The sequence below is a fragment of the Pristiophorus japonicus genome, chromosome 3, assembly GCF_044704955.1.
Source record: "Pristiophorus japonicus isolate sPriJap1 chromosome 3, sPriJap1.hap1, whole genome shotgun sequence".
NCBI lineage: Eukaryota > Metazoa > Chordata > Chondrichthyes > Pristiophoridae > Pristiophorus > Pristiophorus japonicus.
The window spans coordinates 204364036-204382602 of record NC_091979.1 but is presented as its reverse complement, the minus strand read 5'-3'; the positions used below and the strand labels follow the sequence as shown (position 1 = coordinate 204382602).

Sequence of the window (18567 nt, the reverse complement as noted above, 5' to 3'; positions counted from 1 at the left end):
GGTAATGTACTGACGTGGATAAAGAACAGGCTGGCAGACAGGAAGCAGAGAGTCGGGATAAACGGGTCCTTTTCAGAATGGCAGGCAGTGACTAGTGAGGTGCTGCAGGGCTCAGTGCTGGGATCCCAGCTATTTACAATATACATTAATGATTTAGGGAAGGAATTGAGTGTAATATCTCCAAGTTTGAAGATGACACTAAGCTGGGTGGCGGTGTGAGCTGCGAGGAGGATGGTAAGAGGCTGCAGGGTGACTTGGACAGGTTAGGTGAGTGGGCAAATGCATGGCAGATGCAGTATAATGTGGATAAATGTGAGGTGATCCACTGGTGGTAAAAACACAAAGGCAGAATATTATCTGAATGGCGTCAGATTAGGAAAAAGGGAGATGCAACGAGACCTGGGTGTCATGGTACATCAGTCATTGAAAGTTGACATGCAGGTAAAGCAGGCGGTAAAGAAGGCAAATGGTATGTTGGCCTTCATAGCTAGGGGATTTGAGTATCGGAGCATGGAGGTCTTACTGCAGTTGTACAGGGCCTTCGTGAGGCCTCACCTGGAATATTGTGTTCAGTTTTGATGATCTCATCTGAGGAAGGATGTTCTTGCTATTGAGGGAGTACAGCGAAGGTTCACCAGACTGATTCCCGGGATGGCAGGACTGACTGATGAGGAGAGACTGAATCGACTGGGCCTGTATTCACTGGAGTTTAGAAGAATGAGTGGGGATCTCATAGAAACATAAAATTCTGACGGGATTGGACAGGTTAGATGCAGGAAGAATGTTCCCGATGATGGAGAAGTCGAGAACCAGGGGACACAGTCTAAGGATAAGGGGTAAGCCATTTAGGACTGAGATCAGGAGAAACTTCTTCACTCAGAGTTGTGAATCTGTGGAATTCTCTACCGCAGAGAGTTGTTGATGCCAGTTCATTGGATATATTCAAGAGGGAGTTAGATATGGCCCTTATGGCTAAAGGGATCAAGGGGAATGGAGAGAAAGCAGGAAAGGGATGCTGAGGTAAATGATCAGCCATGATCTTATTGAATGGTGGTGCAGGCTCAAAGGGCCGAATGGCCTACTCCTGCACCTATTTTCCATGTTTCTATGTTGTTTGAGGTGAGTGTGCTGGAAACAGGGGAGAGGGGTTTAAAAAGACTGTTAGCAGTGGAGAATAGCAGCCGGGGGTTATCTTTGCATTCCACTATCCTGGAATAGTGAGCAGTTTTGGCAGACAAGAGTAGGATCCAATAATGCTTTATGTGGTCCAGCAAATTCTGACGGTGAATGGCTAAACCAGTTGTCTGCCACATCCCAGTCCGAGCCCCTTGGACTGTAGGGGGCAAAGATGAGGGCCGTACCGGGGGAATGGCCAGGATGAGAGAGAGTAATGATATTAAATCGGGACTAGGACATCAAAGGTGGTGGTGAGGGTGTGGTTGAGCAGATCGGTAGCTGCAGAAATGTCATGGTGAATGGAGGGCCAAAGGCTGGACAGCTGGAGTTGATAAGTGCAGTTGTAAGAGAGTTTGCAGAGTTTTTTTTCCAGGGGCGGGCACAGAAGGAATTAGGGTTGGGTGGGGAGCGATACAAGGAAGTGGTCAGAGATGGCCATATCTACAATTGACACAGTAGGAATAGCAAGGCCACGAGAGATGGCAAGGTCAAGGGGGTGACCGTGAATATGGGTTGAGGGGTTCACATGGAGGGAGATATCAAGGGAAGATAGGAGGATAATGAACTCAGAGGAGAAAGAGCATGATGAATTGAGATGGAGGTTGAAATCACCGAGGGCCTCGGTGCAGAGGCTGAGGGAGGAAAGCAGTGAAGATATATCGGTAATAACATTTTTATGGTACTAGGGTGGGCGGTAGAGAACAAGAATTTTAAATGAGGTGAGAGAGGTGTAATAAAATGAGATGTTCAAAGGAGGAGAAATTGCCAGAGGAGTAGGTGGTGGAATGGGTGGAAAGTATAGCCAGACAGGGAGGCTTTGTTTAAGTGCCTCTCCTCCGTTCTCCATCAGGGTTGATCAGCACTCACCTGGTTTCATTCTTATGTATCGAATCATAACCAGAGAATCACCTGCAATGGTTTCTATGCTGGAACTGGATTCTGCTTCCACACCATTACCTCTGTTTTTCCTCAAGGATCTATCCTTGGTCCCCTCCTATTTCTCATCTACATGTTGCCCCTTGGCGACATCATACGAAAGCACAGCATCAGTTTCCACATGTATGCTGATGACACCCAGCTGTATCTCAATACCATTTCTCTCAACCCCTCTACGATCTCGAACTTGTCACTAGCTTACCCGACATCCAGTTCTGGATGAGCAGAAATTTCATCCAACAAAATATTTGGAAGACCGTAGGTATTGTCTTCTGTCCCTACCACAAACCGTAGCCATCGACGCCATCATTACCTGGCAACTTTCTGAGGCTGAACCAGACAGTTCGCAACCATGGTATTGTATTTGATCCCAGGATAAGCTTCTGACCACATATCTGCGCCATAACTAAGACCACCTATTTTTACCTCCGTAACATCGCCCGACTCCGGCCCTGCCTCAGCTCATCTGCTGCTAGAACCCTCATCCATGCCATTGTTACCTCAAGACTTGACTATTCCAACGCACTCCTGGCTGGCCTCCCAGCTTCTACCCTCCAAAAATTTCAGCTCATCTAAAACTCTGACTTGTATCATATCCTGGTTCATCCATCACCCCTGTGCTCGCTGACCTACATTGGCTCTTGGTTAAGCAAGCCTTGATTTAAAAATTCTCATCCTTGTTTTCAAATCTCTTCATGGCCTCACCCCTCCCCATCTCTGCAACTTCCTCCAGCCCTACTACCCTCCAGGATCTCTATGCTCCTCCAATTCTGGCCTCTTGCCCATCCCCAATTTTAATCGCTTCCCCATTGCCAGCAGAACCTTTAGCCGCTGGGGCCCTAAGCTCTGGAATTCGCTTCCTAAACCTCTCTGCTTCAAGACGCTCCTTAAAACCTTAAAATTGGTCCTAATATTCCCTTATGTGGCTCGTTGTCAAATTTTGTTTGGTAATGCTCCTGTGACGTGCCTTGGGACATTTTACTATGTTAAAGGCGCTATATAAATACAGGTTGTTGTAATTGATCATCTTTTGAAGCAGCTCATGTAATTTTGAGGCCAGGATTAAACCAAAATTCATTTTTTTGAATATAGTAATTTTCCTCATTTCAAGTCTTTGAATTCTCTACCCCAGAGGACTGTGGCTGCTCAGTCTTTGAGTATATTCAAGACAGAGATCGATTGTTTTTGAATATTAAGGGAATCAAGGGATATGGGGACACTGCAGGAAAGAGAAGTTGAGGTAGAAGATCAGCCATGATCTTACAGAATGGCGGAGCAGGCTCCAGGGGCTGAATAGCCTGCTCCTGCTCCGAATTCTTATGTTGTGTTCATTACTTTTAACACTTACTTCACACCAGTGAATATTGATCCGGGCTTTCGCAGGAAAAGCAATGTAATTGCAAAGTGTGATTAAATATCCCAAACTTGGATTTGGCACTAGTGGGTCACAAATCTCATGATTGGTCACTTCATCCCACCCCTTCATCCCACCCAACTCCTGACTTGTTGCCAATTCCCACTTAATTCTCCAAACACCACTGTCCATTACATTGCACAGCTAAAAGAACAAGAATGCTGTAGTTTAGAGAGTTATCTGGACACAGCTAATCATACATCATTCTGAACATACATGTCCCAACTTTACCAAGCAAGCTGGATGAGAGGAAAATAGCTGTTCAGAAGATGAAGTAGGGGCCAAATATCTGATTCCATGAACAGTACAGCTTCAGGAAAGCTGAAGAAAACAGCTGGTTCTCATGTCATTTGTAATGCATTTGTCATTTAATGGTAAGGCTTCTACTGCAATAATTTTGTGTGTAACTGACAGCTCACTCTTTGAAAAGTTCTGCGAATGACTGTTTTGAAGGAGTCAATAAGCAAGTGAATTGAAAAAGCAAATTGGGCAAAGTGTGAAAACTACAGCGCTTGTTTAAACTGTGCAAAGGGGTGCTGTAGTTTACATAGTGCAACATCTATTTTCCAAGTACAGGTAAAATCCAGAATATGATCTGCAGAAATACTCGTAAAAATCATGGAATCCCATGCAACAAAAATTAAACTTGCCTTACTTGCCTACTACAGGTGCAGCGTTGAGAATCCGGAGTTCTGGAATCCGGAATGTTGCGGAATCCGAACCGATCAGTGGCAGGGTCATCCGGAATCCTTAAAATGTTCCGGAATCCGGACCAGACGACCCTGCGAACCTTGGGGCCCCACCTCTGCTCGACCTCGGGCTTCACCTAGCCGCCGCTCGCTCCACCGCCGCTGCCCTTACCTCGGGCCTCCTCGCCGACCCGCCCAACTACCGACACCTTCTCAACAGGGCCCGCCCGAACACCTCCTCGGTGGGGCCGGCCCTCCCGACAACCTTCTTGGCAGGGCCCTGCCCAACGACGACTTCCTCGGCGGGGGCCGGCCAGACGACAACCTGCTTGGTGGGCCGGCCCCGCCCGACGACATCCTCCTCGGCAGGGCCGAAAGGCCCGAACAGCTGTTCGACAGGAATCCCCCTCCTTCCCCCCTTTGACGTTCCGAGATCTGGAAATACCCTAACCTGGGCTCGCGTATTTCCAGATTTGTGACATCAGGAAACAAATCTAAAGTCCAGAAAAGCCCGGAATCCAGAACTGCTTCGGTCCCGAATTTTAGGCGCACTAGTGACTCAGTTAACAATACGCCACCCTTCTGTACCTTTTTGATTTAACAACGACCGTGACATTGAATGCAAGATTAGGTTGGTGTTGCATACCTACACTTTGCTCCTCTTCCCTGAAAGCTGCATCAATGTCTGCAGACTGCAACTCTGATGTAATTGGCATGAATATTACTTGTGGGAGACTTGGGGTCAGGACTGACTTCCCGACAGAGGTATTCCAACTTCGGCCATTTTCCATAGTTGGAAGCAGTAGTGGGTCTTATTGAGCTAGGCTGCAAAGCCTCAAATTCACTCATTTAAGGGTTTTGAAGCTTTGTGTCAGGTATTCCAATCCAGGGAAACTCGCTTGTGCTTCTGCTCCCACCTATCTGAAGCGTTTCTCCTGACCAATGGATCCAACACAGACCCAATCCACGTCCAGACCGGGGTCAAGAAGGGTTGTGTCATCGCGCCAACGCTCTTCTCAATCTTCCTCACTGCAATGCTCCATCTCACTTTCAACAAGCACCCCGTTGGAGTGGAACTAAACTATAGAACCAATGAGAACCTGTTCAACCTTCGTCGCCTCCGGGCTAGATCAAAGGTCGGTCCCATCCTCTGTCATCGAACTACAGTATGTAGACGACGCTTGCGTCTGCGCACATTCAGAGGCTGAACTCCAAGCCATCGACAACATCTTCGCTGAGGCGTACGAAAGCATGGGCCTTACACTAAATATCCGTAAGACAAAGGTCCTCCACCAACTTGAGCCCGCCACACAGTACCGCCCTCGGTCATCAAAATCCACAGCGCAGCCTTGGACAACGTGGACCATTTTCTATACCTCGGGAGCCGACTATCAGCAAGGGCAGACATAAACGACGAAGTCCAACACCGCCTCCAGTGTGTCAGCGCAGCCTTCGGTCGCCTGAGGAAGAGTGTGCTTGAAGACCAGGACCTCAAATCTGGCACCAAGCTTATGGTCTACAGGGCTGTAGTGATACCTGCCCTCCTGTTTGACTCAGAGACGTGGACCATATACAGTAGACACCTCAAAGTGCTGGAGAAGTACCATCAGCGCTGCCTCCGCAAGATCCTACAAATCCACTGGGAGGATAGACGCACCAAAGTCAGTGTTCTCGATCAGGCCAACATCTTCAGCATTGAAGCACTGACCACACTCAACCAGCTCTATTGGTTGGGCCACATCATCCGCATGCTGTGTAGGAGTTCCGAGTAGAGCGCTTTCAAAGGAAGACATAGGTCCAAAGGAAGCGCTCTACTCGGAACTCCTACACGGCAAGCGATCCCCAGGTGGGCAGAGGAAACATTTCAAGGACATCCTCAAAGCCTACTTGATTAAGTGCAACATCCCCACCGGCATCTGGGAATCCCTGGCCCACAACCACCCTAAGTGGAGGAAGAGCATCCGAGAGGGCACTGAGCACCTCGAGTCTCATCGGCGAGAGCATGCAAAAACCAAGCACAGGCAGCAGAAGGAGCGTGCGGCACACCAGACTCCCCACCCACCCACCCTTTCCTCCAAATACTGTCTGTCCCACCTGGGACAGAGACTGTAATCCCCATATTGGACTGTATAGTCACCCGAGAACTCACTTTTAGAGTGGAAGCAAGTCTTCCTCGATTTCGAGGGACTGCCGATGATGATGATGATGATGATGATGATGATGAAGAAGCATTTCTCCTTGACATGCAGTGAAATAGAAATAGAATATTCGTCATGGCTTGCAGTGAGATACAAACATCACCCCTAGATCAGCTGACTGGTAAGTCATAGGTACGCAAGCCATAGCAATCCTTGTGAGCAAAGATCACATCTGACTGGCTACTTACACCTCACGCTTAATTTACAAATTGAACTCATTCGTGTTTTTAAATTCGATGTCGGAAATATGAAAAATATCTTTCTGGTTTCAAGAATGCAAATATGGTATCACAAATACATACCAATGGTGCCCATCCTGCATTGTCTTTGATGTTTGGATTAGCTCCATTCTCCAAAAGCTGCTCCACTGCTGCAATGTCACCCTATAACACAATAAAATTGTCAGATTAGCATCAGGTAAAGTCATATGGCACACTCACTTGGTTTCTGCACATATTTTGCCGATACACCAATAAATTTCATAATACTGCACATATATTATGGTAATGTATGTACAGTGAATAATTTACCAGCACTATAGTGTTAATTAAAAAGTTTCACATCACAGTATAAGCTACCCACTGCTTCGAGCTCCTGGATTACTTCATCTTTATTGCGTCAAGAACATAAGAATGAGGAGCAGGAGTGGGCCATATGGCCCCTCGAGCCTGCTATATACTAAACGACTGAGCATCTACAGCCCTCTGGGGTACAGAAATTCCAAAGATTCACAACCCTCCAAAGTGAGGAAATATTTCCTCATCTCAGTCCTAAATAGCCGTCCCCTTATGCTGAAACTATGACCCTTAGTTCTAGATTCTCCAACCAGGGGAAACAGCCTCTCAGTATATTTGAAAGAGTGCTCCAATTAGTCCCACTCCCCTGCAAATGTTTCCTGTTCAAATATACGTCCAATTCCCTTTTTTACCTTTTGAATGCCATCAGTAAATCTGCTTGCAACACCCCTTCAGGCACTGCATTCCAGATCATAACAACTCCCTCCGATTCTTTGCCAATCACCTTAAATCTGTGTCCTCTAGTTACCAACCCTCTTGCCAGCAGAAAGTTTCTCCTTAATCACTATCAAAACCCCTCATACTTTTGAACATCTCTACTAAATCTCGCTTTACCCTTCTCTGCACGAAGGAGAACAATCCAAGCTTCTAGCCTCTCCAAATAACTGAAACTCCTCATCCTTGATACCATTCTGGTAAATCTCCTCGGCACTCTCTCCAAGGCCTTGACATTCGTTCTAAAGTGAGGTACACAGAACTGGACAATACTCTCTTCTGAGGCCTCACCAGTGATTTATAAAGGTTTAGCATTACTTCCTTGTTTTGCACTCTATGCCTCTCTTTATAAAACCAAGGATTCCATATTCATTTTTAAAAGCTTTATCATAAGAACATAAGAAATAGGAGCAGGAGTAGGCCATACAGCCCCTCGATCCTGCTCCGCCATTTAATACAATCATGGCTGATCCGATCATGGACTCGGGTCCACTTCCCTGCCCGCTCCCCAAAAGCTCTTATTCCCTTATTGGTTAAGACACTGTCTATTTCTGTCTTAAATTTATTCAATAACTCACCTTCCACAGCTCTGAGGCAGCGAATTCCACAGATTTACAACCCTCAGAGAAGAAATTCCTCCTTATCTCTTTTAACTGGGTGGCCCCTTATTCTAAGATTATGCCCCCTAGTTCGAGTCTCCCACATCAGTGGAAATATCCTCTCTGCATCCACCTTGTCAAACCCCCTCATAATCATATACGTTTCGATAAGATAACCTCTCATTTTTCTGAATTCCAATTAGAGGCCCAACCTACTCAATCTTTCCTCATTAGTCAACCCCCTCATGTCCAGAATCAACCTAGTGAACCTTCTCCGAACTGCCTCCAAAGCAAGTATATCCTTTCATAAATATGGAAAACAAAACTGCACGCAGTATTCTATGTGTGGCCTCACCAATACCCTGTATAACTGTAGCAAGACTTCCCTGCTTTTATACTCCATCCCCTTTGCAATAAAGGCCAAGATTCCATTGGCCTTCCTGATCACTTGCTGTACCTGCATACTAACCTTTTGCGTTTCATGCACCAGGACTCCCAGGTCCCGCTGTACCACAGCACATTGCAATCTTTCTCCATTTAAATAATAACTTGCTCTTCGACTTTTTTCTGCCAAAGTGCATAACCTCACACTTTCCAACATTATACTCCATCTGCCAAATTTTTGCCCACTCACTTAGGCTGTCTGTGTCATTTTGCAGGTTGTGTGTCCTCTTCACACAATGTATCGTCAGCAAACTTGGCTACGTTACACTCAGTCCCTTCTTCCAAGTCGTTAATATAGATTGTAAACAGTTGGGAGTCCCAGCACTGATCCCTGTGGCACCCCACTAGTTATCGATTGCCAACCCAAGAATGAACCATTTATCCCGACTCTGTTTTCTGTAAGTTAGCCAATCCTCTATCCATGCTAATATATTACCCCCAACCCCGTGAACTTTTATCTTGTGCAGTAACTTATTATGTGGCACCTTGTCAAATGCTTTATAGAAGTCCAAATATACCACATCCACTGGTTCCCCTTTTATCTACCCTGTTCGTTACATCCTCAAAGAATTCCAGCAAATTTGTCAAACATGACTTCCCCTTCATAAATCCATGCTGACTCTGCCTGACTGAATTATGCTTTTCCAAATGTCCTGCTACTGCTTCTTTAATAATGGACTTTAACATTTTCCCAACCACAGATGTTAGGCTAACTGGTCTATAGTTCCCTGTTTTTTGTCTGCCTCTTTTTTAAAATAGGGGCGTTACATTTGCAGTTTTCCAATCTGCTGGGACCTTCCCAGAATCAAGGGAATTTTGGTAAATTTTCACCAATGCAGCCACTATCCCTGCCGATACTTCTCTTAAGACCTTATGATACAAGTCATCAGGTCCAGGGGATTTATCCGCCTTTAGTCCCATCATCTTACTGAGTACCACCTCCTGTAGTCCCTTGACTATCCACTGTTGGGATATTTTGAGTGTCCTCTACCGTAAAGACTGATACAAAATATTTGTTCAGAGTTTCTGCCATCTCCATGTTCCCCATCACTAATTCCCCGGCCTCGACCTCTAAGGGACCAACATTTACTTTAACCACTCTCTTCCTTTTCATATACTCTTGCTATCTTTTTCATATTTCGTGTTAGTTTACTTTCATAGTCTATCTTCCCTTTCTTAATCATTTTTGAGTCATTCTTTGCTGGCTTTTAAACGCTTCTCAATCTTCTGTCCTCCCACTAGTTTTTGGCCACTTTGTCTGCCATTGTTTTGCACTGGATGCCATCCTTTATTTCTTTAGTTAGTACGGATGGCTCTCTCTTCTTTTACACCCTTTCCTCCTCACCAGAATATATTTTTCTTGAGTTATGAAATATCTCCTTAAATATAGGCCACTGTTCATCAACCGTCCTACACTTTAATCTATTTTCCCAGACCACTTTAGCTAACTCTGCCCTCACACCTTTAAGTCGTCTCCTTTGTTTAAGCTTAGTATGCTGGTTTGCGATCCAACTTTCTCGTCCTCCATCTGAATTTGAAATTCAACCATGCTATGATCATTCATTCCAAGGGGATCCTTTACTAGGAGATAGTATTAATAAACAATCTCATTACACAGGACCAGATCTAAGATAGCCTGCCCCCTGGTTGGTTCAGTTACATACTGCTCAAGGAACCCATTCCCTTATGCACTCTAGGAACTCCTCCTCAAGGCTACCCTGACCAATTTGATTTGTCCAATCAATATGGAGGTTAAAAATCATCCATGATTATTGCTGTTCACTTTTTACAAGCCCCCCCCCCCCCCCACACTATTTCTTGGTTTATACTCCGACCATCAGAGTTGCTACTGTTAAGGGGCCTATAGACTTTTTCCCCTTATTATTCCTTATCTCCACCCAAACTGTTTCAACATCCTGATCATTTGAGCCAATATCATTTCTCACTATTGCAGTGATTCCATCCTTTATCAACAGAGCTACCCCACCTCCTTTTCCTTTCTGTCTGTCCTTCAGAATTGTCAAGTACCCCTGAATGTTTAGTTCCCAGTCTTGGTCACCTTGCAACCACATCTCTGTTATGGCTATCACATCATACCCATTTGTAACTATTTGTGCCGACAGCTCATCTAATTTGTTATGAATGCTGCGTGCATTCAGATAAAGAGCTTTTAAATGTGTTTTCTTACCATTTTCTCCTGCTATGGCCCCAGTTTCTGATATGTTTATAGATTCTGTCCCTTCCTGTCACACTCTGGTTTTCGTTTCCCCCAATGCTACCCTGCACTATTGCCTTCACCTTATTCTTTGAGCTTTTAGTTGAGCTCGTTGTGCCACCTTCAAAAATTTGTGTTTGTACACGTCTCTCTGTTCCTGCGCCCTCTTTAAAATTGTACCATTTAGCTTATACTACCTCTCGTCGCTTTTCCTTCCAAAATACATCACTTCACACTTCTCTGCATTAAAGTTCATCTGCTAGGTGTCTGCCCATTTCACCAGTCTGTCTAAGTCCTCATGCAGTCTGCATTCTACCCTCCTCACCATTACAAAATTCTGAAATGTAGTGTTACCAGCATTTATGCCCTTTTTCCCCACGACAACATCAAGGATATACATCAAAAAGAGCTGTGGTCCAAATGCTGACTACTACGGGACACTACTCCAGTCTGAAACACAACCGTTCACATCTTAATAAAAACAAATGCAAACACCATACATCCTAGCTGTGATTACAGGTTATAACTTTATTATTTGTTCCATAGGGCAATATATTTTGAATTTTTGTACAATCATTTAACAACCGTCAACTATTAATAACGTTTCAAAGTGTACTCAGGATGGGAGGGGGAAGTAAACAGGACTTGTGCTCCATATATACCTTTATATTTACATATATACCCATTATAAAAAGATGGAACAATTGTTAGTTTGTTAATGTGCTGCAAGAGGGAAATCGAGAGAGTACGCTCCATACTCTCAAAAAAGATGCTAACTGTGAACAGCGCAATGTCAAAGGCTTTGAGAGACTGGAAATGGCAGGGAATGTAGGTGTCTGAGAGCACATCACTACAAGTTGAACACATGTCAGTCTAACTGGTGAAATGATATTGATCGGTACATAAATAAGGATTTGTTTCCCAACATATAGAAACATAAAATATGAGAAGTGAGGGCCAATTTGACATATATTGGTATCTGTTGACACTGCAGGTTATGTAATCAGCAATACTTTCCAATTGCAGTGCATAAATACAGTTGCTTTCTTGAAAGTACAACTTCTTTCACATTTCTGGAGCTCATTATTAGGATGCAATTGATAAATGCTCTACACTAACAGATAATTCATTTTATCAGCTTTGTGTAAAGAATTTAGCATTCTTTTTAAGGTAGTTAGGGAATTTAAATTCAGTTAATTAAATATATTTGGAATAAAAATCTAATATCAGTAATGGTGACCAGGAAACTATTAGATTGTCATAAAAACCCAACTAATGTCCTTTAGGGAAGGAAACCTGCCGTCCTTACCCGGTCTAGCCTACAGCAATGTGGTTGACTCGTAAGTGCCCTCTGAAATGGCCGAGCAAGCGCTCAGTTGTACCAAGCTGCTACCAAACACTAACAATAAAACCTGGTGGACCACCCAGCATCGACCTCGGCACCTGCCAGACACAACAGCAGCACACCCAGCCCATTCGACCCTGCAAAATCCTCCTCACTAACATCTGGGACTTGTGCCAAAATTGGGAGATCTATCCCACAGACTAGTCAAGCAACCGCCTGAGATTCATACTCACAGAATCTTACCTTTCAGCCAATGCCCCAGACTCCTGAATCACCATCCCAGAGTATGTCCTGTCCCACTGGCAGGACAGACCCACCCAAGATGGCGGCTCAGTGGTATACAGTCAGGAGGGAGTGGCCATGGGAGTTTTCAATATTGACTCCGGAGGCCATGTGAGAGACCAGCCAGGAGTGCGTTGTCGTAGTCAAGTCTCGAGGTAACAAAGGCATGGATGAGGGTTTCAGCAGCAGATGAGCTAAGGAACGGGCAGATATTTCAGAGTCAAATATGACACCTAGGTTGCGAACAGTCTGGTTCAGTCTCAGACAGATGAGAGAGAGAGAGGAATGGATCGGTGGCTAGTAACTGGATTTTATGGCAGGGACTTCAGTCTTCCCAATATTGAATTGGAGGACATGTCTGCTCATTCAGTACTGGATGTCAGTCAAGCAGTCCGACAATTTAGACAGTGGAGAGGTCGAGGGAAGTGGTAGCGAGGTAGAGCTTGGTGTCGTCAGCGTACATAGAAACATAGAAAATAGGCCATTCAGGCCTTCGAGCCTGCACCACCATTCAAGATGATCATGCCTGATCATGCAACTTCAGTACCCCACTCCCGCCTTCTCTCCATACCTCCTGATCCCTTTAGCCGTAACGGCCACATCTAACTCCCTTTTGAATATATCGAACGAGCTGGCCTCAACAACTTTCTGTGGTAGAGAATTCCACATGCTCACAATTCTCGAAGTGAAGAAGTTTCTCCTCATCTCGGTCCTAAATGGCTTACCCCTTTATCCTTAGACTGTGACCCCTGGTTCTGGACTTTCCCAACATCGGGAACATTCTTCCTGCATCTAACCTGTCCAATCCAGTCAGAATTTTTTTTGTTTCTATGAGATCCCCTCTCATTCTTCTAAATTCCAGTGAATATAAGCCTAGTCGACCCAGTCTTTCTTCATGTCAGTCCTGTCATCTGTCTGGTGAACCTTCGCTGCACTCCCTCAATAGCAAGAATGTACTTCCTCAGATTAGGAGACTAAAACTGTACACAATATTCAAGGTGTGGCCTCACCAAGGCCCTGTACAACTGTAGTAAGACCTTCCTGCTCCTATACTCAAATTCTCTCGCTATGGCGGCCAACATGCCATTTGCCTTCTTCATCACCTGCTGTACCTGTATGCCAACTTTCAATGACTGATGTACCATGACACCCAGGTCTCATTGCACCTCCCCTTTTACTAATCTGTCACCATTTAGATAATAATCTGCCTTCCTGTTTTTACCACCAAAGTGGATAACCTCAGTTATCTACATTATACCGCATCTGCCATGTATTTGCCCACGCACCTAACCTGTCCAAATCACCCTGCAGCCTCTTAGCATCCTCCTCACAGCTCACACTGCCACACAGCTTAGTGTCATCTGCAAACTTGGAAATATTACATTCAATTCCTTCATCTAAATTATTAATGTATATTGTAAATAGCTGGGGTCCCAGCACTGAACCTTGCGGTACATTGTAAATAGCTGGGGTCCCAGCACTGAACCTTGCGGTACATTGTAAATAGCTGGGGTCCCAGCACTGAACCTTGCGGTACATTGTAAATAGCTGAGGTCCCAGCACTGGGCCCTGCGGTACCCTACTGGTCACTGCCTGCCATTCTGAAAAGTACCCGTTTATTCCTACTCTTTGCTTCTTGTCTGCCAACCAGTTCTCTATCCACGGCGATACATTACCCCCAAAACATGTGCTTTAATTTTGCAAACTAATCTCGTGTGTGGGACCTTATCAAAAGCCTTTTGAAAGTCTAAATACACCACATCCATTGGCTCCCCCTTGTCCGCTCTACTAGTTACATCCTCAAAAAATTCGAGAAGATTTGTCAAGCATGATTTCCCTTTCATAAATCCATGCTGACTTGGACCGATCCTGTCACTGCTTTCCAAATGCGCTGCTATTACATCTTTAATAATTGATTCCAACATTTTCCCGACCACCGATGTCAGGCTGACCAGTCTATAATTCCCTGTTTTCTCTCTCCCTCCTTTTTTAAAAAGTGTGATTACATTAGCTACCCTCCAGTCCATAGGAATTGAGAGAGTCTATAGAATCTTGGAAAATGACCACCAATGCATCCACCATTTCTAGGGCCAGTTCCTTAAGTACTCTCAAATGCAGACCATTAGTCCCTGGGAATTTATTGGCCTTCAATCCCATCAATTTTCCTAACACAATTTGCTGACTAATAAGGATTTCCTTTAATTCCTCCTTCTCGCTAGACCCTCGGTCCCCTAGTATTTCCAGAAGGTTATTTGTGTCTTCGTTAGTGAAGACAGAACCAAAGTAATTGTTGAAATCGTCTGCCACTTTTTTGCTCCCCATTATAAATTCACCTGATTCTGACTGTAAGGGCCTACATTTGTCTTCACTAATCTTTTTCTCTTCACATATCTGTAGAAGCTTTTGCAAGTCAATTTTTATGATCCCTGCAAGCTTACTCTCATACTCTATTTTCCCCCTCCTAATTAAACCCTTTGTCCTCCTCTGCTGAATTCTAAATTTCTCCCAGTCCTCAGGTTTGCTGCTTTTTTTGGCCAATTTATTATATGCATCTTCCTTGGATTTAACACTATCCTTAATTTCCCTTATAAGCCACGGTTGAGCCACCTTCCCCGTTTTTTTTTTAACGCCTGACAGGGATGTACAATTGTTGGAAGTTCATCCATGTGATCTTTAAATGCCTGCCATTGTCTATCCACCGTCAACCCTTTAAGTATCATTCGCCAGTCTATTCTAGCCAATTCACGTCTCATACCATCGAAGTTATCTTTCCTTAAGTTCAGGACCCGAGTCTCTGAATTAACTGTGTCACTCTCATTCTTAATAAGAATTCTTCCATATTATGGTCACTCTTCCCCAAGGGGCCTCGCACAAGATTGCTAATTAATCCTCTCTCATTACACAACACCCAGTCTAGCATGGCCAGCTCTCTTGTTGGTTCCTCAACACATTGGTCCAGAAAACCATCCCTTATACACTCCAGGAAATCCTCCTCCACCATATCACTACCAGTTTGTTTAGCCCAATCTATATGCAGATTAAAGTCACCCATGATGACTGCTGTGCCTTTATTGCACACATCCCTAATTTCCTGTTTGATGCCATCCCCAACCTCACTATGACTGTTTGGTGGTCTGTACACAACTCCCACTAGCGTTTTGTCCTTTGGCGTTCCGCAGCTCTACCCATACAGATTCCACCTCATCCACGCTAATGTCCTTCCTTACTATTGCGTTAATCTCCTCTAAACAGCAATGCTATCCCACCTTCTTTTCCTTTCAGTCTATCTTTCCTAAATATTGAATACCTTTGGATGTCGAGTTCCCAGCCTTGATCACCCTGGAGCCATGTCTCCGTAATCCCAATTACATCATATCTTTTAACAGCTATCTGCGCAGTTAATTAATTCTCCTTATTACGAATGCTCCTTGCATTGAGACACGGACCCTTCAGGCTTGTTTTCTTAACACTCTTTGTCCTTTTCGAATTATGTTGTAATGTGGCCCTTTTTGATTTTTGCCTTTGATTTTTCTGCCCTCCACTTTTACTTTTCTCTTTTATACCTTTTGCTTCTGACCCCATTTTACTTCCCTCTGTCTCCCTGCATAGGTTCCCATCCCCCTGCCATATTAGTTTAAATCCTCCCGAACAACACTAGCAAACACTCCCCCCCTAGGACATTGGTTCCAGTTCTGCCCAGGTGCAGACGGTCCAGTTTGTACTGATCCCACCTCCACACAACCGGTTGCAATGTTCCAGAATTTTGAATTCCTCCCTCTTGCACCATTCCTCAAGCCACGTATTCATCTTAACTATCCTGCTATTTCTACTCTGACTAGCATGTGGCACTGGTAGCAATCCTGAGATTACTACCTTTGAGGTCCTACGTTTTAATTTAACTCCTAGCTCCCTAAATTCAGCTTGTAGGACCTCATCCGGCTTTTTACCTATATCATTGATACCTATATGCACCACAACAACTGGTTGCTCACCCTCCCCCTCCAAAATGCCCTGCAGCTGCTCTGAGACATCCTTGACTCTTGCACCAGGGAGGCAACAGGTGTAAATTGACGCCATGTTTTTGGATGATATTGCCAAGGGGCAACATGTTGATGAGAAACAGGAGGGGGCCCCAAGGATAGATCCTTATGGAACACCAGAGGCAACGATGCGGGACGGGAAAGGAAGCCATTGCAGGTGATTCTCTGGTTGTGATTAGATAGATAAAAATTGAACCAGGCGAGTGCAGTCCCATCCAGCTGGACAATAGAGAGGCGTTGGAGGAGTATAGAGTGGTCAGTTGTGTCATAGGCTGCAGACAAGTCAAGAAGGACGAGAAGGGACAGTTTACCTTTGTTAGTCACAAAAGAGGTTATTTGTGACTTTGATGAGAGCCGTTTCGGTACTGTGGCAGGGCAGGAAACCTGATTGGAGGGATTCAAACATGGAATTCCAGGAAAAATGGGCACGGATTTGGGAGGCGACAACACTTTTAAGGACTTTGGAGAGGAAAGGGAGGTTGGTGATGGGTCAATAGTTTACAAGGACGGAGGGGGCAAAAGTTTTTTTTTGTGAAGGTGGGTGATGAAGGAGAGGGGGACAGTATCCGAGGAGAGAACCGTTAACAATACCAGCTAACATTGGAGCCAGAAAATGAAGTTGGGTGGTCAGCAGTTTGGTGGGAATAGGGTTGAAGGAGCAGGATCTCGTGGACAAGGTGAGCTCAGAGAGGGCATATGGGGCGATCGGAGAGAAACTGGCAAAAGATGCGGGTTCAGAGTTAGAGCAGGGGGAAACCTTAGAGGAAATTTGGCCTGGTGGGCTAGGGCAAGGAAGGCAAGTGGCAGAGGCAACTGACTGGATGGTCTCAATCTTAGAGACAAAGAATTCCATGAGCTTCTCGCACTTGTTGGTGGAGGTGAGGGTGGAAGAGACAGGGGAGAGGGGTTTTAGAAGATGGTTAGTGGTAAGAGAAAAGAAGCTGAGGGCTATCTTTGCATTCCAGAATGATCCTGGAATAATGAGCAGTTTTAGTAGATGAGAGCAGGACCGGATGGAGTTTTTTGTGGTCCAGCCTGATCTGGCAGTGAATGGCTAAACCAGTTGTCTGCCATATCCATTCAAATCTGCAATTATGCAAGAAAGCAATTATGAAGTGAATGCTTTTCTCGTCTGGCAGCTTTTGTTGGTGTACTATACCTTTATGGAAGCGATGTGCAGTGGAGTCTCACCCTTATGATTTCTCTTCAATGTGGGTGTAAGAGGAGAGATCGGAGTTGTTGCACCATTTCCAGGCAGCTGCTTCTTGGGCATAGGTAGTGGTGTGCAAGGAGATTTCTGTGTTGCACGTCGTTTCGTCTCACTTTTGCACCTGCTAGATGGTGTACTGAAGCTATTCTCTGTTGAAGAGACGGCTTGTGTCCCATTAATATTCTCTTTCGACTCAGATTTAAGTACTGGAGTAGCTGGAGATTCCTGTTGTGAGTCTAATTTAGCTGGTTCACACACATTTGTTTTGTAACTTGCAGAAGATAGCTGTACTTCTTTTCTGCTCTTTTTTGAGGGAGTCTTGGAGCTTGAATCTGATGATTTTCTTGATCTTTTAGCATTGAAATGTGTTGTGGGCACAGGAATAGAACACATGTTGCCTTTCATTTTGAAGGTTTGGTCTTGCTGGCCAAGGGTGGAAACTGTTGCAGTGGAGCATGCTTCAGAAGGATAGTCAGACGTATTTACACTGGAGCTAATTGCAATGTTGGCCAGTGGAACTGTAAATGAATGGGCTGATCCTTCAGCAGTCTCACCTGAAATTGCTTGACCCTGACTACTAAAGACTATGGGTTGGCTGCAAAATGAGATGACTCTATCATGATCCATTTTTCCTGGGCTGTCATTTTCTCTCTCCATTTTCTTGCTTGTTCTCTTTCTGAAACCCCAAACCTTATTGGCATTAGCCAATCTTTTCCTCACTGTCTGTTTTGACTTGGCTGGAGGTTTCTTCTTTGGAGAGCCACGTGAAGAAGATGGTGACGATATGAATTCAAACACAGAAGGTGATGATTCATTTAAATCAGAGCTTTGATTCATGTTCCGATTCTTTTTAAAAGCGTTAATATCCAGGTTGCACCTCAATTTTCGACTGCGTGGACTGAACCATGTTCTCATTTGCCACTTTTTACCAGTTACTCTTTTAGGACTGATTTCTGGTGTAGTTGGATTACTTTTAGCAGCTAAAATAAACAAAGTAACAGGAATCAGA

At 44.7% G+C, this 18567-nt stretch overlaps 1 protein-coding gene across 2 annotated transcripts in view; it reads right to left on the bottom strand.

Annotated features, from left to right (window-relative positions):
* Positions 1 to 18567, bottom strand: part of bard1 (BRCA1 associated RING domain 1) — a 228838-nt gene that overhangs the window by 165362 nt on the left and 44909 nt on the right. For both annotated transcript variants that reach the window (XM_070876214.1, XM_070876215.1), the window contains exons 4-5: positions 17508 to 18538; positions 6716 to 6796 (exon numbers count right to left, since the gene is read on the bottom strand). In XM_070876214.1, the coding sequence (XP_070732315.1) occupies positions 6716 to 6796; positions 17508 to 18538 (1112 nt within the window). The remainder of the gene's footprint in view (positions 1 to 6715; positions 6797 to 17507; positions 18539 to 18567) is intronic.